The 26,246-nt window shown below is 40.9% G+C and overlaps 1 protein-coding gene and 1 pseudogene across 1 annotated transcript in view; one reads left to right on the top strand and one right to left on the bottom strand.

Annotated features, from left to right (window-relative positions):
- slc25a21 (solute carrier family 25 member 21) overlaps positions 1–26,246 on the bottom strand; it is a 336,413-nt gene that overhangs the window by 73,327 nt on the left and 236,840 nt on the right. The window contains exon 4 of the mRNA XM_061968045.2: positions 8,645–8,728. Within this exon, the coding sequence (XP_061824029.1) occupies positions 8,645–8,728 (84 nt within the window). The remainder of the gene's footprint in view (positions 1–8,644; positions 8,729–26,246) is intronic.
- On the top strand, positions 17,873–18,806 carry LOC133611338 (DCN1-like protein 2 pseudogene; annotated as a pseudogene).

The raw sequence follows: 26,246 nt of genomic DNA on the forward strand, positions 1-26,246 counted from the left end.
TACATATAATGGATGTCTGAAACAATGTCTTGCATACTAAATCTTGTTTGGAACTTTATTAGTATTTTTTTTAACACAAAGCTTCGTATTTTGAAGTACTTCTTTTAAAAAGGCTTATTTTAATTAAAATTTTACTGTTTTGGGGGTTCGAGCACCGCTGTTTTGTTTTGTTTTTTAGTTAACTAAGCATGGAACAAATGCCAATGTAAAAACATATTCAAGCTACAAACAATGGGAGACCGGGCTTTCTGCTCCGCCGCGCCCAGTCTGTGGAATGCTCTCCCTGACCACATGAGGGCACCACAGACTGTGGATGCTTTTAAAAAATGTTTAAAAACCCTTCTTTTTAAAAACATATTTTTTTAGATATGTGCGTGCTCGTTCTAGCTATTAGGCTGTTCTAGGTAATTTTTTTTAAATCTTTAAAAAAAAAATTAATACACTGTAGCACTTTGAGGTTGTTTGCTCAATGTAAAGTGTTTTTTACAAATAACATCTATTATTATTATTATTATTTATTTATTTGTTTGGCATACATATAATGGATGTCTGAAACAATGTCTTGCATACTAAATCTTGTTTGGAACTTTATTAGTATTTTTTAACACAAAGCTTCGTATTTTGAAGTACTTCTTTTAAAAAGGCCTATTTTAATGACAATTTTACTGTTTTGGGGGTCGAGCATCGCTGTTTTGTTTTGTTTTGTTTTGTTTTTTAGTTAACTAAGCATGGAACAAATGCCAATGTAAAAACATATTTAAGCTACGAACAATGGGAGCCCGGGTTTTCTGCTCCGCCGCTCCTAGTCTGTGGAATGCTCTCCCTGACCACCTGAGGGCACCACAGACTGTGGATGCTTTTAAAAAAAGGCTTAAAAACCCTTCTTTTTAAAAACACATTTTTTTAGATATATGCTTGCTCGTTCTAGCTATTAGGCTGTTCTAATTTTTATTTTAATTTTAATTATATATGTATGTATGTATATATATATATATATATTTTTTTTTTTTTTTTTTTTTTAATACACTGCAGCACTTTGAGGTTGTTTGCTCAATGTAAAGTATTCTTTACAAATAACATCGATTATTATTATTATTATTATTTATTTGTTTGGCATACATATAATGGATGTCTGAAACAATGTCTTGCATACTAAATCTTGTTTGGAACTTTATTAGTATTTATTAACACAAAGCTTCGTATTTTGAAGTACTTCTTTTAAAAAGGCTCATTTTAATTAAAATTTTACTGTTTTTGGGGTCGAGCACCGCTGTTTTGTTTTGTTTTTTAGTTAACTAAGCATGGAACAAATGCTAATGTAAAAACATAATTAAGCTACAAACAATGGGAGACCGGGCTTTCTGCTCCGCCGCTCCCAGTCTGTGGAACGCTCTCCCTGACCACCTGAGGGCACCACAGACTGTGGATGCTTTTAAAAAATGTTTAAAAACCCTTCTTTTAGATATATGCGTGCTAGTTCTAGCTATTAGGCTGTTCTAATTTTTTTAATTTTTTTTATTATATATATATATATATATATATATTTTTTTTTTAATACACTGCAGCATTTTGAGGTTGTTTGCTCAATTTTACAATTAAAATATATTATTATTATTATTTATTTATTTGTTTGGCGTACACATATTGGATGAATGTTTAATGTGTTTTATTTTGTTTTTAACTCTGTAAAAACCTTCGCCTTTTGTTTAGTGTTGCTATTTAAAACAGTGTACACATCCCATCTCTCTGCTTAGTCCTTTTGTGTTATATATACATTAGACTTAGACTTAGACTTCCTTTTTATTGTCATTCAAATTTGAACTTTACAGCACATTTTGTTAAATAAGCTCATGGTAGTGCAGGATAAAAAAGCAATAAGGTGCATATATAAATAAATAAATATGTATAAATAATATATATAATATATATATAAAATAAATACATATATATACATAAATAAATAGATTACTGTACAGATACATATATTGCACTTTTTCACATACATATAATTGTACATTTTATCATCAGTAGTATACTTTTTTAATGGATTGCGTTTTTTTGCTATTGTGCCGACTGTAAGAGAACTAATAATTCCAATGTGTCTGCACTGTAAGTCTGCGCCTAAATGGCCAATAAAACCCTTCAACCTTTTTGATGTGCTTTGAGGCCAGGGGAGACTCTTTTTAATATTCCTGCGACCTCGCCTCGACATCAGAACCAGCATGTGAAACCTTTTTTTTTTTGTTTGCCTCCAGACTGAAACACTTAGCATGTGTTACATGTATGGCCGGGCAATATGGCTGAAAACTGTATCACGATACACGTGTTTTGTATCGGTCGATTGCGATGGTTACTGATACCTTTCATTACCGATGGAAAAGCTGGAGAAAAACATATTTCATTTCAGCTAACAAGGCAGAAAGGAAAGGAAATGTCAACACAAGCAAGGAAAACACTAAAAAAATCAATGTAACCGGTAAACAAAAGTGTAAAACACTTAATAATAATAATAATAATAGATTTTATTTGTAAAAAGCACTTTACATTGAGTAAACAACCTCAAAGTGCTACAGTGTATTAAAAAATAAAAAATAAAAAAAAATAAAAAAAAATAATAATAAAAAAATAAAATAAAAACAGATTAAAAAAAAAATAAAAAATAAAAACTAGAACAGCCAAATAGCTAAAAATAGTATGCATATGTATATAAAAAAAATGTTATTTTAAAAAGAAGGGTTTTTAAGCCTTTTTTAAAAGCATCCACAGTCTGTGGTTCCCTCAGGTGGTCAGGGAGAGCGTTCCACAGACTGGGAGCGGCGGAGCAGAAAGCCCGGTCTCCCGTTGTTCGTAGCTTTTTCCTCGGAGGTTGGAGGAGGTTAGCGGAGGTGCCGTGTGGAGGATTTTGGGTGGAGTATTTCTTTGAGGGAGAGGGGGGGCATTTCCATGGAGGCACTTAACAATAACCTCTTAAAATGGTGTAACAATAAGAAATATGTAAGAAATGCTTAATAAAGTGTCAGAAATAAGTGCAAAGTGTGAACATGTAAACATAATGAAACGATTTTCTGCAGGTTTAGAGCCAGGAAGTTACAGCTGTGCTCTAAAGGGTGAGCGCGGCTAAGGTGGTGCAATAAAACTGGTCTCAATTTACGGACCACATTTGGTTTTTAAGAAATCCAAAAAAACTGCCATACTCTCGAGGTAACTTTTCCTGTTGTACCCACAATTTTTCCATTTTTACGTTCTCCTTCACGCCATGCAAAGAATCAACGTGAGGCAACGAGATGGCGCAACCAAACATGATAGTTGATACTGTAACCTGATTGGCTGTTAACGTGTCACTCTCACGTTACCATTTTTTTCCCCCACAAAGAAGAAAAAAAAAACATTAAACGTATTATCGAACACATTTTTTTTTTATTGCCATCACATGTCTATTGCGATATATACTGATATCGTTTTATCGCCCAGTCCAGGCTACAAGTCCTTTTTAAACTGTAATACATACTTGCCAACCCTCCCGAATTTTACGGGAGACTCCCGAAAATTCAGCGCCTCTCCCGAAAACCTCCCGGGACAAATATTCTCCCGAAAATCTCCCAATTTTTCACGACGGGAGGACAACAGGGTGACAAGAACTAAATCATCCAGACTAGAGATAAATTGTAATATTATGTTTATCTTACCTAAAAATAAATATATTTATTAATTAAAAAAAAAAAAAAAAACTAAATAAATTTTTACTATATTTTGCTAAAAACATCAAAATTAATTGTATTTTTATTTTTTATTTTTTCTGACTCCTTATTACATCCAGCCATAGAATTATACATTAAAATAAACATATTTCAAATAATTAAATTTAAATTATCATAATAATTCATTTAAAATGACCATATTTAATTATTAAAATAATTGCTTGTTTATCAACAACTTTAGCATTTTATTCATTACATTTTGAAGCTCTCAGAAGCCAAGTTATGTTATATTCCTTATTATTTATTTATACAAGTTTGAAGTATCAATTATCCAAACACTGTTTTGTTTGCATATTTTCAGGATGTATATATATATATATATATATATATATATATATATATATATATATGTGGCGGCATGCTGACACAATTTCGCTGCGCTTGTTGAGGGATGACAGGTCTGGACGGTATATAATATAATACTTTAGGGTGTTGCCTTTGGGGAAGTGTCACTTCCCCAAAGGCAACACCCTAAGAAAAGTATTCAACAAGAACAACATTAAATTGAGCTACAGCTGTATGAACAATATACGACAAATTATCTCAAACCACAACAAAACAATTGCAAATGAGCCGTCGGCCCCCGGACAGAGCGACCCCAAAACCAACAAAGGCTGCAACTGCCGCAAGAAACCTGATTGCCCTCTCAACGGGGGGTGCTTACAAACATCAGTTGTTTACCAATCTAAGGTAACACGCAAAGACATTAACACATCCGACACATATGTAGGATTAACCGAGGGAGAGTTTAAAACCAGATGGAACAATCACAAGGCTTCTTTCAGGAACCAAAACCTGCGGAATACCACAGAACTCAGCAAACACATTTGGGACCTCAAAGACAATAATGTTGAATATTCAATAACATGGCAAATTCTCGCATCCAGCACACCTTACAATAGTGGTAATAAAAGATGCAACCTATGCTTGAAAGAGAAACTGTTTATTATATACCGTCCAGACCTGTCATCCCTCAACAAGCGCAGCGAAATTGTATCAGCATGCCGCCACAGACGGAAACAGCTCCTAGGTAACACATGAGCCAATCACCACGCCACTACACCAGCCTGTACCCACCCACTCTGTGCCCTATATAAACCATGGTATGTGAATGCTCTCATTAAAATCTCCTGATGATTGAGGGAACCCCCTCATGAAACAGGCCTGTAGAGATGAAGTAGTCTTGTGATTTTTTTCCCCACACATACATATATATATATATATATATATATATATATATGTGTATATATATATATATATGAAATACTTGACTTGGTGAATTCTAGCTGTCAATATACTCCTCCCCTCTTAACCACGCTCCCAACCACGCCCCACCCCACCCTCCACCCTCCCACATCCCGAAATCGGAGGTCTCAAGGTTGGCAAGTATGCTTTAATATAACTTTTCAGTTTCTAACAAAACGTGCACATCCTCCCTCCAGCTCACGTTTCATTCTTGTGGCTTTTTTTTTGGTACAATTATTCTGCGAAAGAGGGGCCAGACGCTATTTGTGTGGATTCAGTTCAGTGCTTTGGCCTGGAGCTACTCCTCAGCACGCTACTGAAGAAGTGCAAAGACAACTCTTAAAGTGTATTTTGCAGAGTCAGTGAAAACGTTTTGTGCGCCAGGTGGGGGTGAAGAGGTCACGGCGACAGTAGCAGGATGAGATTGAGTCTGTCGGCAGGAAACCGGCGGAGGATTTGCGAGTGTCACAGGACTCAGAGGGCCTCTCGCCGCGCTGGCTGGCACCCTCGCGGCGGATCCACTTTATATCTGCCGTAAAGCTGTCGTCGCGCCGTAAACAGAACGAGTGGCAGCCACTTTCTCGACGTCTGCCGTGTCTCAGGGAGCTGTCACCAGGCGCTAAGGGGGCGGAGCCAAGTCTGACATTGGCTGGCTGTGAAAATCTTTACAGAAATGTTTTTAATTTTTTTTGATTTATTACTTTGCAATTGTTTCACAAACTTTTTAAAAATGAAAAAAAAATGACAGGGAATTTAATATATATAAAACAATAAAATAAAAATAATAATGGTGGGACAAAAGATGCATTTTCCAGTGAGTGACGTCACAAAAGCCAAGTACTATCTTTCTATCTGTGTGCTTCGAATTGTTTTACAGCTTTCCTTATTCCTTATTCAGTAGTCTCATCAAACTTACAAAGCACCCACTCTCTGTCTCACCACCTCTCTCTCAGCTAGTTAGCTGCTAAGCTAACAAAGCTAAGCTAGTCGCGGTCCAAAGCAACTACGCTCCGAAGACAGCAAGAACTCGCTGAACTAGTGCCGCACGCAGATAATATAATTATAATGGGGATTTTAATATCCATATGAATACTATACTAATACTACTACATCCTATTTCTGGGGCTGAGGTTGCTGAGGTAGTTAAAAAGCTCCTCGGTGGCAAGGCCCCAGGGGTAGATGAGATCCGCCCGGAGTTCCTTAAGGCTCTGGATGCTGTGGGGCTGTCTTGGTTGACAAGACTCTGCAGCATCGCGTGGACATCGGGGGCGGTACCTCTGGATTGGCAGACCGGGGTGGTGGTTCCTCTCTTTAAGAAGGGGAACCGGAGGGTGTGCTCTAACTATCGTGGGATCACACTCCTCAGCCTTCCCGGTAAGGTCTATTCAGGTGTACTGGAGAGGAGGCTACGCCGGATAGTCGAACCTCGGATTCAGGAGGAACAATGTGGTTTTTGTCCTGGTCGTGGAACTGTGGACCAGCTCTATACTCTCGGCAGGGTCCTTGAGGGTGCATGGGAGTTTGCCCAACCAGTCTACATGTGTTTTGTGGACTTGGAGAAGGCGTTCGACCGTGTCCCTCGGGAAGTCCTGTGGGGAGTGCTCAGAGAGTATGGGGTATCGGACTGTCTGATTGTGGCAGTCCGCTCCCTGTATGCTCAGTGCCAGAGCTTGCTCCGTATTGCCGGCAGTAAGTCGGACACGTTTCCAGGGGGTTGGAGGGTTGGACTCCGCCAAGGCTGCCCCTTGTCACCGATTCTGTCCATAACTTTTATGGACAGAATTTCTAGGCGCAGTCAAGGCGTTGAGGGGATCCGGTTTGGTGGCTGCAGGATTAGGTCTCTGCTTTTTGCAGATGATGTGGTCCTGATGGCTTCATCTGGCCAGGATCTTCAGCTCTCCCTGGATCGGTTCGCAGCCGAGTGTGAAGCGACTGGGATGAGAATCAGCACCTCCAAGTCCGAGTCCATGGTTCTCGCCCGGAAAAGGGTGGAGTGCCATCTCCGGGTTGGGGAGGAGATCTTGCCCCAAGTGGAGGAGTTCAAGTACCTCGGAGTCTTGTTCACGAGTGAGGGAAGAGTGGATCGTGAGATCGACAGGCGGATCGGTGCGGCGTCTTCAGTAATGCGGACGCTGTATCGATCCGTTGTGGTGAAGAAGGAGCTGAGCCGGAAGGCAAAGCTCTCAATTTACCGGTCGATCTACGCTCCCATCCTCACCTATGGTCGTGAGCTTTGGGTCATGACCGAAAGGACAAGATCACGGGTACAAGCGGCCGAAATGAGTTTCCTCCGCCGGGTGGCGGGGCTCTCCCTTAGAGATAGGGTGAGAAGCTCTGTCATCCGGGGGGAGCTCAAAGTAAAGCCGCTGCTCCTCCACATGGAGAGGAGCCAGATGAGGTGGTTCGGGCATCTGGTCAGGATGCCACCCGAACGCCTCCCTAGGGAGGTGTTTAGGGCACGTCCGACCTGGTAGGAGGCCGCGGGGAAGACCCAGGACACGTTGGGAAGACTATGTCTCCCGGCTGGCCTGGGAACGCCTCGGGGTCCCACAGGAAGAGCTGGACGAAGTGGCTGGGGAGAGGGAAGTCTGGGCTTCCCTGCTTTGGCTGCTGCCCCCGCGACCCGACCTCGGATAAGCGGAAGAAGATGGACGGATGGATGGATTTTAATATCCATATGAATACCCCCGTCGCTTCAAAACAGATCTTTGGATAAAACGAAGGTAACTTGTTGGTATGGCAGCGACAAACCTTTTCAACATCAAGTTTAAAATTGTCATGACTTGATCTTGGGTGTTTGCTTTTCCGGGATGCAACGGAAAGTTGGCTCGGGCGAGACGGGAATGAAGGTACATGATTTATTAATATATCAAAAAAAAGTGCAAACGAAAAGCGCGCACAGTGGCGGAGAATAAACTATGAAACCAAAAGACTATAGCAAAAAAGTACAAACGAAAAAACACGCACAATGGCGGAGAACAAACTATGAAACCAAAAAGACTATAAACATGGAACAAAAACTTACTTGGCTTGGACAAAAATAGTTGCTTGAGGAATGGACATGGAAAGAATGGACAGAGCATAAATGTGGTGAGGTCGTCAGAAAGACAAACTGAAAAACACTGAACTTAAATACTACAGACATGATTAACGAAAACAGGTGCGTGACTCAAGACGTGAAACAGGTGCGTGACGTGACAGGTGAAAACTAATGGTTGCTATGGTGACAATCAAGAGTGCACAATGAGTCCAAACGTGGAACAGGTGAAACTAATGAGGTAATCATGGAAACAAGACAAGGGAGTGAAAAGACAGAAACTAAAGAGTCCTATAACTAAACAAAACATGATTACACAGACATGACAAAAATAGCATCTTAAAGCGAAACACGTACTCAAGGATGGCGCCGACAGTGTTGTCAACCCTCTTGGCGACCTCTTTAGTGAACAACAAACAATAATTGAGAAGCCCTGGGTTAAGATCAAAAGAGCCTTTGCGGACAAAATAAAATTGCGTGATCAATAATTTTTGTGATGAATCCCGCTGGTGAATGCAGTAACTTATTAAAAAGGCACAGTGTTTACCAAGAGCAACGTTGCATTTTTTAAAAACAAGAATACACACAGTAAGAAGTGACTTACCCTTCGTTGCGGAATATAGTGCGGAAGCAATCCCCCAGGCTCTTGTAGCTGTTAGGGTCGCTGGTTCCTCTCTGGATCTGGAACCTGGGGCGACAAAGTTGACTTTAAAGCATGTCTGTAATAAAAATAACGAGCTCCTTTATTGATTACGGCCTTTTCATTAAGGCCGTGCGCCACTTTGAATCATGATTTAGCACATTTGTTTACTTTCGCTTTCATCCTCTCCAAGCCAACTGGTACCAGCCGGACCCCCCCCCCCCTCCCCTTCCCTCCCCAAGTCAAACATTTATTTAACCCAAACCATCCAATTAGCCACACCACTCCCTGGGACCTGGACTTTTTTGAAGACATTTTTTTTTTTTTGTCGTTCTCCCGCTAACACGCTAGTAAGCCCAGTCTAACAGCTCTTTAGGTGACGTGTAAAGGAACAATAAATCTACCGGATCTTATTCAGGGTTGGGCATCGTTTGAATTTGATACCATTCCGATTCTTCATTTTGATTCCTAATGATTCCCGATTCAGGTTCTTAAATATGAAGGGGGCATCATAAACGTTGAAATGTCCCCTTTATTTTGTGAGCAAATATGTCCCCTTTAAACAAAGAATCAGAATCAGAATCAGAATCAGCTTTATTGTCATTACGCAAGGTAACGAGATTGAGGCCATTCCATACAGTGCGATGTGTGCATGCTAGAAAAACAATGTGCAAATATATAAAAATATAAAAAATGTAGAAGTGCAATGAATATGGTGTGAAATGAATATATACATGAAAAAAACAACAACAAAAAAACAGGGTGGTTGGTGGAATGGGTTATTGCACCGAAGAGAAGGCAGTTATGAGGGACAATGGGGCAGTCCGTTCAAGATGGTTATGGCCCCGGGGAAGAAGCTGTTCTTTAGCCTGTTTGTTTTGGGAGGAAACTACATATAAAAATCTGAATTATCTGTTAAACTAACCAGGAAAACATTCACAGTAAAACTGATGAAACATCAGTGTGTAAAGGATATCACCACATGGGCTCAGGAACACGTCAGAAAACCACTGTCAGTAACTACAGTTGGTCGCTACATCTGTAAGTGCAAGTTAAAACCATACTTGCCAACCCTCCCGAATTTTCCGGGAGACTCCCGAAATTCAGCGCCTCTCCCGAAAACCTCCCGGGACAAATATTCTCCCGAAAATCTCCCGATTTTCAGCCGGAGCTGGAGGCCACGCCCCCTCCAGCTCCATGCTGACCTGAGTGAGGACAGCCTTTTTTCATGACGGGAGGACAACAGGGTGACAAGAACTAAATCATCCAGACTAGAGATAAATTGTATTATTATGTTTATCTTACATATTAAAAATAAATATATATATATATATATATATTAATTAAAATATATATATATATAAATTTTTACTATATTTTGCTAAAAACATCAAAATTAATTTTTATTTGTATTTTTTCTGACTCCTTATTACATTCAGCCATAGAATTATACATTAAAATAAACATATTTGAAATAATGAATTTTAATGATCATAATAATTCATTTAAAATAATTAATTCATTATTAAAATAATTGCTTGTTTATCAACAACTTTAGCATTTTATTCATTACATTTTGAAGCTCTCAGAAGCCAAGTTATGTTATATTCCTTAATATTTATTTATGCAAGTTTGAAGTATCAATTATCTAAACACAGTTTTGTTTGCATATTTTGAGGATGTATATATATATATATATATATATATATATATATATATATATATATATATATATATATATATATATATATATATATATATATATATACATATATATATATACATGAAATACTTGACTTGGTGAATTCTAGCTGTCAATATACTCCTCCCCTCTTAACCACGCCCCCAACCACGCCCCCACCTCCCGAAATTGGAGGTCTCAAGGTTGGCAAGTATGGTTAAAACTGTGCTATGCAAAGCCAAAGCCATTTATCAACAACACCCAGAAACGCCCGAGATCATCTAAGATGGACTGATCAGGAACAGGTGGGTGCCATAATTGGGTATAAAAGCAATTTCCATGAAATGCTCAGTCAGTCACCACTTTGTCAACAAATGCATGAGCAAATTGTTTAAGAACAACATTTCTCAACCAGCTACTGCAAGGAATTTAGGGATTTCACCATCTACGCTCCGTAATATCATCAAAAGGTTCAGAGAATCTGGAGAAATCACTGCACGTAAGCAGCAAGGCCGAAAACCAACATTGAATGCCTGTGACCTTCGATCCCTCAGGCGGTACTGCATCAAAAAGAGACATCAGTGTGTAAAGGATATCACCACATGGGCTCAGGAACACTTCAGAAAACCACTGTCAGTAACTACAGTTGTGTCGCTACATCTGTAAGTGCAAGTTAAAACTCTACTATGCAAAACCAAAGCCATTTATCAACAACACCCAGAAACGCCCGAGCTCATCTAAGATGGACTGATCAGGAACAGGTGGGTGCCATAATTGGGTATAAAAGCAATTTTCATGAAATGCTCAGTCATTCACAAACAAGGACGGGGCGAGGGTCACCACTTTTGTCAACAAATGCCTGAGCAAATTGTTTAAGAACAACATTTCTCAACCAGCTATTGCAAGGAATTTAGGGATTTCACCATCGACGCTCCGTAATATCATCAAAAGGTTCAGAGAATCTGGAGAAATCACTGCACGTAAGCAGCAAGGCTGAAAACCAACATTGAATGCCTGTGACCTTCGATCCCTCAGGCGGTACTGCATCAAAAAGAGACATCAGTGTGTAAAGGATATCACCACATGGGCTCAGGAACACTTCAGAAAACCACTGTCAGTAACTACAGTTGTGTCGCTACATCTGTAAGTGCAAGTTAAAACTCTACTATGCAAAACCAAAGCCATTTATCAACAACACCCAGAAACGCCCGAGCTCATCTAAGATGGACTGATCAGGAACAGGTGGGTGCCATAATTGGGTATAAAAGCAATTTCCATGAAATGCTCAGTCATTCACAAACAAGGACGGGGCGAGGGTCACCACTTTTGTCAACAAATGCCTGAGCAAATTGTTTAAGAACAACATTTCTCAACCAGCTATTGCAAGGAATTTAGGGATTTCACCATCGACGCTCCGTAATATCATCAAAAGCTTCAGAGAATCTGGAGAAATCACTGCACGTAAGCAGCTAAGCCCGTGACCTTCGATCCCTCAAGCGGTACTGCATCAACACGCGACATCAGTGTGTAAAGGATATCACCACATGGGCTCAGGAACACTTCAGAAAAAACCACTGTCAGTAACTACAGTTGGTCACTACATCTGTAAGTGCAACTTAAAACTCTACTATGCAAAACCAAAGCCATTTATCAACAACACCCAGAAACGCTGTTGGGAAACGTGTTCTGTGGTCTGACGAGTCCACATTTCAAATTGTTTTTTTTTGGAAACTGTGGACGTCGTGTCCTCCGGACCAAAGAGGAAAAGAACCATCCGGATTGTTCTAGGCGCAAAGTGTAAAAAGCCAGCATGTGTGATGGTATGGGGGTGTATTAGCGCCCAAGACATGGGTAACTTACACATCTGTGAAGGCACCATTAATGCTGAAAGGTACATACAGGTTTTGGAGCAACATATGTTGCCATCCAAGCAACGTTACCATGGACGCCCCTGCTTATTTCAGCGAGACAATGCCAAAGCCACGTTTTACAACAGCGTGGCTTCATAGTAAAAGAGTGCGGGTACTAGACTGGCCTGCCTGTAGTCCAGACCTGTCTCCCATTGAAAATGTGTGAAGGCTAAAATATGAGAAGGGAGACTGTTGAACAACTTAAGCTGTACATCAAGCAAGAATGGGAAAGAATTCCACCTGAGAAACTTCAAAAATGTGTCTCCTCAGTTCCCAAACGTTTACTGAGTGTTGTTAAAAGGAAAGGCCATGTAACACAGTGGTGAACATGCCCTTTCCCAACTACTTTGGCACGTGTTGCAGCCATGAAATTCTAAGTTAATTATTATTTGCAAAAAAAATAAATAAAGTTTATGAGTTTGAACATCAAATATGTTGTCTTTGTAGTGCATTCAATTGAATATGGGTTGAAAAGAATTTGCAAATCATTGTATTCCGTTTATATTTACATCTAACACAATTTCCAAACTCATATGGAAACGGGGTTTGTACATACAGGCTTTGGAGCAACATATGTTGCCATCCAAGCAACGTTATCACGGACGCCCCTGCTTATTTCAGCAAGAGAAATGCCAAGCCACGTCTTCATAGTAAAAGAGTGCGGGTACTAGACTGGCCTGCCTGTAGTCCAGACCTGTCTCCCATTGAAAATGTGTGAAGGCTAAAATATGAGAAGGGAGACTGTTGAACAACTTAAGCTGTACATCAAGCAAGAATGGGAAAGAATTCCACCTTCAAAAATGTGTCTCCTCAGTTCCCAAACCTTTACTGAGTGTTGTTAAAAGGAAAGGCCATGTAACACAGTGGTCAAAATGCCCCTCTGACTACTTTTTTTGCAATGTGTTGCTGCCATTAAATTCTAAGTTCATGATTATTTGCAAAAAATAACAAAGTTTCTCAGTGTGAACATGAAATATCTTGTCTTTGGAGTCTATTCAATTGAATATAAGTTGAAAAGGATTTGTTGTATTCTCTTTTTATTTACCATTTACACAACGTGACAACTTCACCGCTTTTAGGGTTTGTACAATATTTTATCATTTGTTTATATACTCAACTTTTCGTTTCTCTGGGCTGTTTTGGTGTTCATGTTTTTTGCAAAGGTAATTTTGTGAAGTGTTTACTTTAAGAAAAACACATTCTGTTCTTTATGTGTTAGACTTTTTTCTTTGTTGGCGGTGGCTTTTTCTTCTTCATTGTTTGACGGCTATTTCTTCTTTTATTGCTGCCAGACAGTTCTTCTAAGTTGTTCGGCGGCTATTTTTTGTTTTTTGTTGTCGATTATATCCTCTTTGTTGATGGTAGCTACTGTAGATCTTTATTGTCGGTGGTGGCTATTAGGGTTGTACCGGTACTAGTATAGTACCGCAATACTAATGAATCACATTCGGTACTATACCGCCTCTAAAAAGTACCAGTCCCCCCCCCCTTTTTAACGGACATGACGGCGCATCTTCGTGACATTGCTGGCTTTACGAGCAGAGGAGCATGTTCGGCAGCGCACGCACACGGAGTACTTACAAGCAGACACAGTGTGTAGTCAGAAAAGGGAGAATGGACCCATTTTGGTGTAAAAAGTAAAGATGAAGGTGAAGTTATAACACTGAAACACACCTCAGGAATATGTGCCTCCATGGCGACAAATAAAGTAAGTTTCTTACAAGTATTATTATCACTGGAGGACGAGGAATAGCTAAACATGCTTCACTACACAGCGTCGGAGGATACAATAGCTCACCGGCGTCACAATGTAAACAAACGCCATGGGTGGATCTACACCTGACATCCACTGTAATGATACCAAGTACAGGAGCATATCTAGTCGATACTACTATGATTACATCGATATATTTTTACCATCACAAAATCTTTTTTCGTTTAAAAAAAAAAAAAAAAGTATGTTATGTTTACAAACTCAGGAAATACGTCCCTGGACACATGAGGACTTTGTATGATCCTGTAACTGCTTGGTATCGGATCGATACCCAAATTTGTGGTATCATCCAAAACTAATGTAAAGTATCAAAGAAGAGAAGAATAAGTGATTATTACAATTTAACAGAAGTGGAACATGTTGAAAGAGAAAATAAGCAGATATTAACAGTAAATGTTAATAATTAATTTTCTACCGCTTGTCCTTAATAATGTGTACAAAATAATAGGTGTATAAATGACACAATATGTTACTGCATACGACTAATTAGGAGTCTTTGTTTGTTTGTTTACTTACTACTAAAAGACAAGTTGTCTCGTATGTTCACTATTTTATTTAAGGACTAAATTACAATAATAAACATATGTTTAATGCACCATAATATTTTTTTTGTTAAAATAAAGTCAATAATGCAATTTTTTGTGGTCCCCCTTATTTAATAATAATAATAATAATTATAGATTTTATTTGTGAAAAGCACTTTACATTGGGTAAACAACCTAAAAGTGCTAGAGTGTATTAAAAAAATAAATAATAAAAAATAAAAAGATAATAAAAAAATAAATAATAAAATAACAAATTGGAACACCAAATAGCTAGAACTAGCATGCATATATCTTGTCGGAGGCAGATATTTACATATATCCGAATTTACCGTATTTTCCGCACTATAAGGCGCACCTAAAAACCACAAATTTTCTCAAAAGCTGACAGTGCGCCTTATAACCCGGTGCGCTTTATATATGGATAAATATTACGATTCATTTTCATAAAGTTTCGGTCTCGCAACTACGGTAAACAGCCGCCATCTTTTTTCCCGGTAGAACAGGAAGCGCTTCTTCTTCCACGCAAGCAACCGCCAAGGTAAGCACCCGCCCCCATAGAACAGGAAGCGCTTCTTCTTCTACTGTAAGCAACCACCCGCCCGCGTAGAAGAAGAAAAAGCGCGCGGATATTACCGTACGTTTCATTTCCTTTGTGTGTTTACATCTGTAAAGACCACAAAATGGCTCCTACTAAGCGACAGGGATCCGGTTCATGAAAAGACGCAATCTCTCCATCCGCACACGGATTACTATTTCACAGCAACTGATATTCCTGTGAACCGCACTGTGGATACAACGGGAGCACGTACGGTGAATATTCGCACCACAGGGAATGAGAAGTCATCCTTCACTGTGGTTCTAGCTTGCCATGCTAATGGCCAGAAACTTCCACCCATGGTGATATTCAAAAGGAAGACCTTGCCAAAAGAGACCTTTCCAGCCGGCGTCATCATAAAAGCTAACTCGAAGGGATGGATGAAGAAAAGATGAGCGAGTGGTTAAGGTATGTTTAAGTTTACGCGAAGAGGCCGGGTGGCTTTCTTCTCGCAGCTCCGTCCATGTTGATATACGATTCCATGCGCGCCCACATCACGCTGGTTTTAATATATTATTAAAGTTTGACTGACCTATTTGACTGTTTTTTTGACATTCCTTTAGCGCAGTTAGATGCGGCTTACAACACGGGGCGGCTTATAGGTGGACAAAGTTTTGAAATATGCCGTTCATTGAAGGCGCGGCTTATAACCCAGGGCGCCTTATGGTGCGGAAAATACGGTAAGTTGTACTTCTTTCATTTCTTAGTCATATTTGAAAACAGCTCGTGTTTTCCATTTCTTCTCTTGATGCTCTGTCTGCAAGTAAACTGTGTGTGTTAACCTTGAGTTCTTTGGAATGTGTTTTGACTAGCATTTGTTTGGTCTACAGAGAGGGGACGAGAGAGAGGGTGGTGGGATCGAGAAGACAGACCATTTTGGGAGGCGCAATAGAATGTTCTAGGGTTGGACTGGTCTCAAAATGTATATTGGCAAAGCTTTGAAAATATACAACAAAATACCTATTCTGTCTCTGGTGGTTTTTCAACTCAGCTTTAAGTGTCCTAAAGAGCTTGGGAGCGAATTGTGACTTGAATTCCCTGGGAGGAACAACTGGTTCAAAACGCAACAATCTAAAAAAATGTTTTTTTTAAAAGAAGGGTTTAAAGCCTTTTTTAAAAGCATCCACAGTCTGTGGTGCCCTCAGGTGGTCAGGGAAAAGTATTGAAAAGTATCAAAATACATTTTGCAAAAAAAATATCGGGACAACACTTTTTTGGTGGCAGCTATTTCTCCTTCGTTGTTTGGCGACTTTTTATTTGTTGTTGTTTCTATTTTGTCTTTTTTGGTGGTAACTATGTTTCCTTCATTGGGGGGGCGGCTCTCTCTTCTCTGTAACTTGGCAGCTATTTCTCCCGGTCCGGCATCGGAACTAGGAATCTAAATGAAATCCGGGAGAATCGTGACGTTAATCCCAGTTCCAATCTGTGCTTGATCTTGTCAGATTAAAGAAAGCCTTAATTATGATATTTGGATTAGTTTACGTTGAATTCCACAGAGGGTAGGAAAACAAGCGAGAAGAGCAAGAATCCTGCCTTCTGTGGCTCAAACTGCAGGGTCACAAGGTCGGCAGAAGTTGTCCATGCGGGTGCCTGATGGGGCCATAAAGAGCCCCCACGTTCCACTGCAAAGGGTGGGGGTTTAGTGAGGTGAGCGGCCTTTCATATCGCAGGGATTAACATCTTAGAGGGGTGTCCTCCAGTCCCATTGCCCTCAAAGCTAGTACCCCGTCGCACAGTAAAAAGATGTCTGACACCATATTAAAGAGGACTCCAGGTATGAGGGGACAGTGGACTGAGGGGTAATAGGGGGGCCTGAAAGATTTAAGACTTCAGGTCGCTTGTAAAGAAATTCAAATCAGGCCTAATTAAAGGCACATGATGCTGGGGTCGGTGTCTCCCAAAAACCGGCTATGGGAGAGAGCAGGGTTGGCGAGACTCCACCGGTGACCTTGGGGTCACCTCATTTCCTCATGGCCCTCTGCTACCCTGCCATAAAAACCAGGGGAGCAAACATAGAGGTGCAGGCTGAGGGACCAAAAGAACTCGTGGCAGCGGGGGGAACCACCAAGCCCCCGGGCAAGGAAGCAACTAATGTCACCTTTCACAGCAACCAACACAACTTGAAACGGGTTGGTGTTAAAAGTCCTGCTCGGGAGGACATAGACAACAATCTCTCGTTAGTGCTAATAAGGCCTTAGCGGACCGGGAGATGGACTACTTGTCAAGATAAGAACCCTTAAACAGCCTCACTGCTTCTGGCAGATGCCTTTGGCCTCGGGGTCAGCCTATGCAGATCGTAAAACGCAGCAGAGAGAAGACCCCAGAAAGTCCCCTGGGGCTACTTTGGAAATCTGTGCTCCGAGGAACTCCTTCAATCATCAGCTAGCTAAGCAAGCAGAGATACAGGATACACAGACGTGAGGATATTCGAGAGTTCATCAAGAGCAAGGCTCCCCAACCTCATAACCTCTGTTTGCTTTTTACAGGCCCGTAATCGTTTCCCTGATGAAGGTAAAGGTAAGGACAGAAGAGTTCAAGAAACAAGACATCTATAAAGATGACCAAAAACAGGTTAGCTAAGAGTATCAGATTGGTCTAGCAGTCCTTGCAACCTAGTGGTGAAGGGCCATCACTTTAAGACAAACAAAGATACGCTTCCGCGCATGCGCACAATGAGCGGCGGTCGGGCTACCGAAGTGGTCACATAGCGGGTGTGAAAATGCATAAGCTGAAGTCGGCGCAGAGGGACAAGGTGCGGCAGTTCATGTCCGTCACGCAGGCGGGCGAGAAGACGGCCGTCTACTGCCTCACACAGAATGACTGGAAGCTGGAAGTGGCCACCGACAACTACTTCCAGAACCCAGACCTATACTGCAAGGAGTCCATGAGGACGTCCGTTGACTGCAAGAAGCTGGAGCAGCTCTACAATCGCTATAAAGATCGCCAGGACCAGAACAAGATCGGGATCGAGGGCATCCAGCAGTTTTGTGACGACCTCACGCTGGACCCGGCCAGCATCAGCGTTCTGGTGGTGGCGTGGAAGTTTCGTGCCGCCACCCAGTGCGAGTTCACCAAGAAGGAGTTTCTGGACGGCATGAGCGAGCTGGGGTGTGACAGCATCGACAAACTCAAGGCCATTTTGCCAAGATTGGAACAGGAGCTGAAAGACAGCCTGAAGTTCAAGGACTTCTACCAGTTCACCTTTAACTTTGCCAAAAATCCCGGGCAGAAGGGTTTAGACTTGGAGATGGCCGTAGCTTACTGGAACCTGGTTCTGTTAGGAAGATTTAAGTTCCTCGATCTTTGGAATAGATTTCTTTTGGAACACCATAAACGCTCCATCCCTAAAGACACATGGAACCTGTTGTTGGACTTTGGTAACATGATAGCAGATGACATGTCCAACTACGATGAGGAGGGGGCGTGGCCAGTCCTCATAGACGACTTTGTGGAATTTGCTCGACCGATTGTAACAGGAACAAAACGTTAAACTCTCTAAGAAAAAAAACAGACTGTTTCTTTTACAGCGACTACATAGTTCTCTGGGGTTTGTTTTGGAAAAAAGTTACAAAAAACATAGTGGACTTGGCAAAGGACAACAGAAGCACTTGAAATTATCAACCGGGACGGCGTGGCGCAGTGGAAGAATGGCCGTGCGCGACCCGAGGGTCCCTGGTTCAATCCCCACCTAGTACCAACCTCGTCATGTCCGTTGTGTCCTGAGCAAGACACTTCACCCTTGCTCCTGATGAGTGCTGGTTAGCGCCTTGCATGGCAGCTCCCTCCATCAGTGTGTGAATGTGTGTGTGAATGGGTAAATGTGGAAGTAGTGTCAAAGCGCTTTGAGTACCTTGAAGGTAGAAAAGCGCTATACAAGTACAACCCATTTATTTATCATTTTAAAGATTAGGCTCAATGACAAAGTGAAGGTTGCGGACAGACCAGTCAATGACTTGACGGGTCGGCCTTCGAAAGCAGAGCTCGGTTATAAAGATTTTCTGTAACTTGAAGGAAGATCTGGATCATTTTAGGCTCTAACTTTTTAAAAAACACCTACGAGGTTAGCCTGTCATCTTGGAATACTGTTGGACGAGGGGGGGAGTGAGGTAGACAAAAACATCGGCTTGAGTGACGAGCCAACCAATGAGGGTCTGGGGAAGTTGCTCGGTTACAGAGATTTTCTGTAACTTGAAGGAAGTTCTGGATAATTTTAGTCTCTAACTTTTTAAAAAACACCTACGAGGTTAGCCTTACATCTTGGAATACTGTTGGACGAGGGGGGGGGTGAGGTAGACAAAAACATCGGCTTGAGTGACGAGCCAACCAATGAGGGTCTGGGGAAGTTGCTGGGTTACAGAGATTTTCTGTAACTTGAAGGAAGATCTAGATAATTTTAGGCTCTAACTTTTAAAAAAAACACCTACGAGGTTAGCCTTACATCTTGGAATACTGTTGGACGAGGGGGGGTGAGGTAGACAAAAACATCGGCTTGAGTGACGAGCCAACCAATGAGGGTCTGGGGAAGTTGCTCGGTTACAGAGATTTTCTGTAACTTGAAGGAAGTTCTGGATAATTTTAGTCTCTAACTTTTTAAAAAACACCTACGAGGTTAGCCTTACATCTTGGAATACTGTTGGACGAGGGGGGGGGGGGTGACGTAGACAAAAACATCGGCTTGAGTGACGAGCCAACCAATGAGGGTCTGGGGAAGTTGCTGGGTTACAGAGATTTTCTGTAACTTGAAGGAAGATCTAGATAATTTTAGGCTCTAACTTTAAAAAAAAACACCTACGAGGTTAGCCTTACATCTTGGAATACTGTTGGACGAGGGGGGGTGAGGTAGACAAAAACATCGGCTTGAGTGACGAGCCAACCAATGAGGGTCTGGGGAAGTTGCTCGGTTACAGAGATTTTCTGTAACTTGAAGGAAGATCTGGATCATTTTAGGCTCTAACTTTTTAAAAAACACCTACGAGGTTAGCCTTACATCTTGGAATACTGTTGAACGAGGGGGGGAGTGAGGTAGACAAAAACATCGGCTTGAGTGACGAGCCAACCAATGAGGGTCTGGGGAAGTTGCTCGGTTACAGAGATTTTCTGTAACTTGAAGGAAGATCTGGATCATTTTAGGCTCTAACATTTTTAAAAAACACCTACAAGGTTAGCCTTACATCTTGGAATACTGTTGGACGAGGGGGGGTGAGGTAGACAAAAACATCGGCTTGAGTGACGAGCCAACCAATGAGGGTCTGGGGAAGTTGCTCGGTTACAGAGATTTTCTGTATCTTGAAGGAAGATCTGGATCATTTTAGGCTCTAACTTTTTAAAAAACACCTACGAGGTTAGCCTTACATCTTGGAATACTGTTGGACGAGGGGGGGGTGAGGTAGACAAAAACATCGGTTTGAGTGACGAGCCAACCAATGAGGGTCTGGGGAAGTTGCTCGGTTACAGAGATTTTCTGTATCTTGAAGGAAGATCTGGATAATTTTAGGCTCTAACTTTTTAAAAAACACCTACGAGGTTAGCCTTACATCTTGGAATACTGTTGGACGAGGGGGGGTGAGGTAAACAAAAACATCGGCTTGAGTGACGAGCCAACCAATGAGGGTCTGGGGAAGTTGCTCGGTTACAGAGATTTTCTGTATCTTGAAGGAAGATCTGGATCATTTTAGGCTCTAACTTTTTAAAAAACACCTACGAGGTTAGCCTTACATCTTGGAATACTGTTGGACGAGGGGGGGGTGAGGTAGACAAAAACATCGGTTTGAGTGACGAGCCAACCAATGAGAGTCTGGGGAAGTTGCTCGGTTACAGAGATTTTCTGTAACTTGAAGGAAGATCTGGATCATTTTAGGCTCTAACTTTTAAAAAACACCTACGAGGTTAGCCTTACATCTTGGAATACTGTTGGACGAGGGGGGGGTGAGGTAGACAAAAACATCGGCTTGAGTGACGAGCCGACCAATGAGGGTCTGGGGAAGTTTCTCCTCCAAAACCTCAAGCGCCGGGGACGATCCGCAGAGGTGATGCAAAGGCCAAGTCGATTTCTTTACAGCCAGACAGTTAATTTTAATGGGCAGGATCATAAAGACGGTAAAAGAGACCACTGCGTTAAGAGCACTACTCGAACATGAACGAGCCGACACAATGTGACTCTGGCCACTCAATCATGAGGACAAGTGGACAACTGTAGGCAGAAGTCAAGACTGGATCAGGACAAGATGACATATCGTGGAACCTGGTAAACTTTTGCCTTTTGTGGACTGGTAGCTCAACTGGCTCATGGCAGATTGGGAAGGAACACCACAAACTAAGACCAGCACCAGGAAGAACTCAGGATACCTGGAAGCCAGAAAATGAGGTCATTCTGCGGCGTTGACCTTCTTCCGAAACTGGTCCTTCAGTTCCCTTTAAGTCATACAAGGTTGAGCTTGCCGGTGCCGATGTTTGCTCTGTGACCCTCTTAGACTTGATTGTTGCCAAAAAAACTGAGGCACCAAGAGTTTATGTTTGAAGCAAGTCTTTAGCTGCCTATATGTTGGTCTAAAAAGTGCTCAATATAGCAAGTATGCTGGAAAATCTGAAACACTTTAACTGACATTTCCAGGAAAAGCGATTGCATCAGAGAAAAAGTATTTCTTGGGTGGTTAAGCGAGGGTCTTTAAGCCGAGCCAAAGCTGTTAACTCAAATGACGGCGCTAATGTTTGAGCAATAACTTTTAAATTGTAGCGTGATAGTACTGGAACGCACGACAGAGCACTGTCCAGGACCACGGCAAGAACAGCAACAGTCCGTACAGGAAGTAGATTAAATTTCATGGCTGGCTGGAAAATGGTGAAAAACCAAAAGAACCAAAAGGACTAGGTTAGAATAACAGGGAGAGGGACTGATCCAGGCCACAGACAGGATGGCATGTTTCCATCGGATCTTCGTGGGCCAACATGGAGATGAAATATGGTGGCTGTGGGGCACGAGTAGAGGCACTAGACAGAGGAGGTGCCACATCAGTCGTGCAAAACAGAATCTCCACTTCCTCGCTACAACAAGTGTTTTATTCAGAGCAGTTGGAAATCTAGACCTCTTATTTCAATTTTCATGCCTTGTGGTTCATACAAATTGAAAACTTCCTGGATATGAAGGAACGGACCAACCAGTCAATTACCTTTCTTAATCAGCAATAATATTCAAGATCCATACTTCTTAGTAGTTTTGACAGTTGGACCGATTCTGTTCATAACTTTTATGGACAGAATTTCTAGGCGCAGTCAAGGCGTTGAGGGGATCCGGTTTGGTGGCTGCAGGATTAGGTCTCTGCTTTTTGCAGATGATGTGGTCCTGATGGCTTCATCTGGCCAGGATCTTCAGCTCTCACTGGATCGGTTCGCAGCCGAGTGTGAAGCGACTGGGATGAGAATCAGCACCTCCAAGTCCGAGTCCATGGTTCTCGCCCGGGAAAGGGTGGAGTGCCATCTCCAGGTTGGGGAGGAGATCTTGCCCCAAGTGGATGAGTTCAAGTACCTCGGAGTCTTGTTCACGAGTGAGGGAAGAGTGGATGGTGAGATCGACAGGTGGATCGGTGCGGCGTCTTCAGTAATGCGGACGCTGTATCGATCTGTTGTGGTGAAGAAGGAGCTGAGCCGGAAGGCAAAGCTCTCAATTTACCGGTCGATCTAAGTTCCCATCCTCACCTATGGTCATGAGCTTTGGGTTATGACCGAAAAGACAAGATCACGGGTACAAGCGGCCAAAATGAGTTTCCTCCGCCGGGTGGTGGGTCTCTCCCTATTCTTCCCCGAAAAAACTTGATAACTTGAAGTAAATAATGAAGATTAAAAACCAATTACAAACAAAAAAATAAAAAATAAAAGCAGTCTTTTTTCACAATGTGTCGACTTTTTTCTTATAAAATTGGGAACAATTTCTCATATTCTTTCTATTTCTGTGATATTGCAATATTTTCTCGTAAAAGTATTACTTTATGTAAAACGATTACTTTTTAATGCAAAATGGTGACATCTGTCATATAACATTTCAGAATTTTATCACAACATTGCCAATATTTTCGCGTAAAATTATTAGTTTATGTAAAAATATTACTTTTTAATGCAAAATGGTGACATTTGTCATAAAAAAAATCTGACTTTTATCACAATATTGCCAATGTTTTCTTGAAAAATAATGACATTTTTTTGAGTAAAATTATGACTTTTGTCATAATTTTGCCAAAATTTTCAAGTTTTCCTATCAAATTGTGACTTTGTCGAGTAAAATTATGACTCTTTTCATAAAATTGCCAACATTTCAAGCTTTTCTTGTAAAATTGCGACTGATATTGAGTAAAATTCTAACTTTTATCATAACATTGCACAAATGTTCAGTTTTTCTTGTAACATTTTGACTCGCGTGGAGTAAAATGATGACTTTTATTATAATACTGCCAAAAAGTTTTTCTTGTGAAATTGTGACCTTTTTCTTGTGAAATTCCAACTCATTTTTCCACAGCAAGCTTTTTTTATGTGCATAGTATGTATATATTATTAATGTTGTAAATACACATCTTTATATATCTAGAAAGGCTGGTCCTAAAGAGGGAGGCATTTTTCTCAGGTCTCAAGAAGGCAACAAATACAAGAATGTGTGTGTGTGTGTGGGGGGGTGTTCGTGTTCTTGTATTGATACCCTTCTTGAGACATCAACAAGGAAAAGTAGCTTCCATATGAGGAGGTGTGAACAAGTGATGACATAAATCATGGTCGAAATACGGAAAACCATTGCATCTAATAGAGAGCCAAATACTAGAGTCCGTGAACATTGCTCCAAAGTCAGGATTTTTTGTTGATTTAATGTGCATACAAAAAGTAAAGATTGACAGGTGCAAAGGCAGCAATATATCATACAACAAGACAAGAAAAGAAGGACTTCCCTAATCTTCCCCGAAAAAACTTGATAACTTGAAGTAAATAATGAAGATTAAAAACCAATTACAAACAAAAAATAAAAAATAAAAGCAGTCTTTTTCTCACAATGTGTCGACTTTATTTCTTATAAAATTGGGAACAATTTCTCATATTCTTTCTGTTTCTGTAATATTGCAATATTTTCTCGTAAAACTGACTTTTTTTATGCATAATTATGACTTTTCAATGCAAAATGGTGAAATGCGTCATACTTTTATCACAATATTGCCAATTTTTGTGTTGTTCTTGTAAAACAGCGATTTTTTTGAGTAAAATGATGACTTTCGTCATCATTTTGCCAAGCAAAATTCAGATTATTATTATAATATTGCCAAAATTTTCAAGTTTTCCTATCAAATTGTGACTTTGTCGAGTAAAATTATGACTCTTTTCATAAAATTGCCAACATTTCAAGCTTTTCTTGTAAAACTGCGACTGTTATTGAGTGAAATTCCAACTTTCATCATAATATTGCACAAATGTTCAGTTTTTCTTGTAAAATTTGGACTCGCATGGAGTAAAATGATGACTTTTATTATAATACTGCCAAAAAGTTTTTCTTGTGAAATTGTGACCTTTTTCTTGTGAAATTCCAACTAATTTTTCCATATTTATATGTGCATAGTATGTATATATTATTAATGTTGTAAATACACTTCTTTATATATCTAGAAAGGCTGGTCCTAAAGAGGGAGGCATTTTTCTCAGGTCTCAAGAAGGTAACAAATACAAGAATGTGTGTGTGTGTGTGTGTGTGTGTGTGTGTGTGTGTGTGTGTGTGTGTGTGTGTGTGTGTGTGTGTGTGTGTGTGTGTGTTGGGCTTGACGACCGCTGACCTGCCTCCTTTACAAGAAAGATGGGCTATCAGGCTGCTGCTGCTCGGTGCCCTGCTGGGTAAAGAGGTGGTGTCAAGGATTCCTCTAGAAGTGAGCTGAGGTTCACCAAGCAGTCGGGGGGGAAAGTGGACTCGGGGTCTTTGCGCCGTGTCGTCCCCAACAAAACCCCCCCCACCACCGTCCTCGTCCTCACGGAAAGGCAGGACGTCATCTGTCAAAACCCTCGTGAAAAGTTCAATCTCTTTAAAGCGTGCTGTGACCAAAAAAAGAAAAAAAAAGGGAGGTCACATTTCCAAGGTAACGTCAAAGAGGGGTCCGGTGCCACCTTTTTCTAATCAGGTCAGGAACACGAGTCCTGGGGCCAGTCTGACTGAGTCCATCTCGAATATGACTACGCTTACACTGCAGCCCAAAGTGGACCTAATTGGATTTTGTAGAAATCCGATTTTTCCCAGCTGACTGTTTACACTGCGAGTAAAATGTGATCTTTATCGGACTCTGGTGGAAACGCGCACGGACCCCAATGAGGACCCGCACAATTTCCCTCCAGAAGGTCTTATCTTTGTCCATGTGAGGTCAGATGAAACAAAAACTGCACTGTTTGGCCACAATACCCAGCAATATGTTTGCAGGAGAAAAGGTGAGGCCTTTAATCCCAGGAACACCAGGTCTACCGTCAAGCATGGTGGGTGTTCCAACAGGACAATGACCCCAAACACACGTCAAAAGTGGTAAAGGAATGGCTAAATCAGGCTAGAATGAAGGTTTTAGAATGGCCTTCCCAAAGTCCTGACTTGTGGACAATGCTGAAGAAACAAGTCCATGTCCCTTGGCAAGTTTCACTACAATAAGGCACTTTTGGTAGCCATCCACAAGCTTCTGCTTGAATTTTTTGACCACTCCTCTTTGACAAAATTGCTGCAGTTCAGCTAAATGTGTTGGTTTTCTGACATGGACTTGTTTCTTCAGCATTGTCCACACGTTTAAGTCAGGGCTTTGGGAAAGGCCATTCTAAAACCTTCATTCTAGCCTGATTTAGCCTTTTCCTTTAAAACCGGGATCGCTTCAAAAATTATAAAAACGTATAATCGACAGATAGATCTGAAGTTGACCCAGAGATTTAATAGTAAATAGTAGTAAAATATATATATTGATATATGGTTTGTTTTTAACTTTCTTTTTTTTACAAGTGTGGGCCTTTTGGATGCAGGAGACCTTTCGTCCATTTTTTTTTAAACTGTTACTGTTCAAAAAATAATAATGA

The sequence above is a fragment of the Nerophis lumbriciformis genome, linkage group LG08, assembly GCF_033978685.3.
Source record: "Nerophis lumbriciformis linkage group LG08, RoL_Nlum_v2.1, whole genome shotgun sequence".
Lineage (NCBI taxonomy): Eukaryota > Metazoa > Chordata > Actinopteri > Syngnathiformes > Syngnathidae > Nerophis > Nerophis lumbriciformis.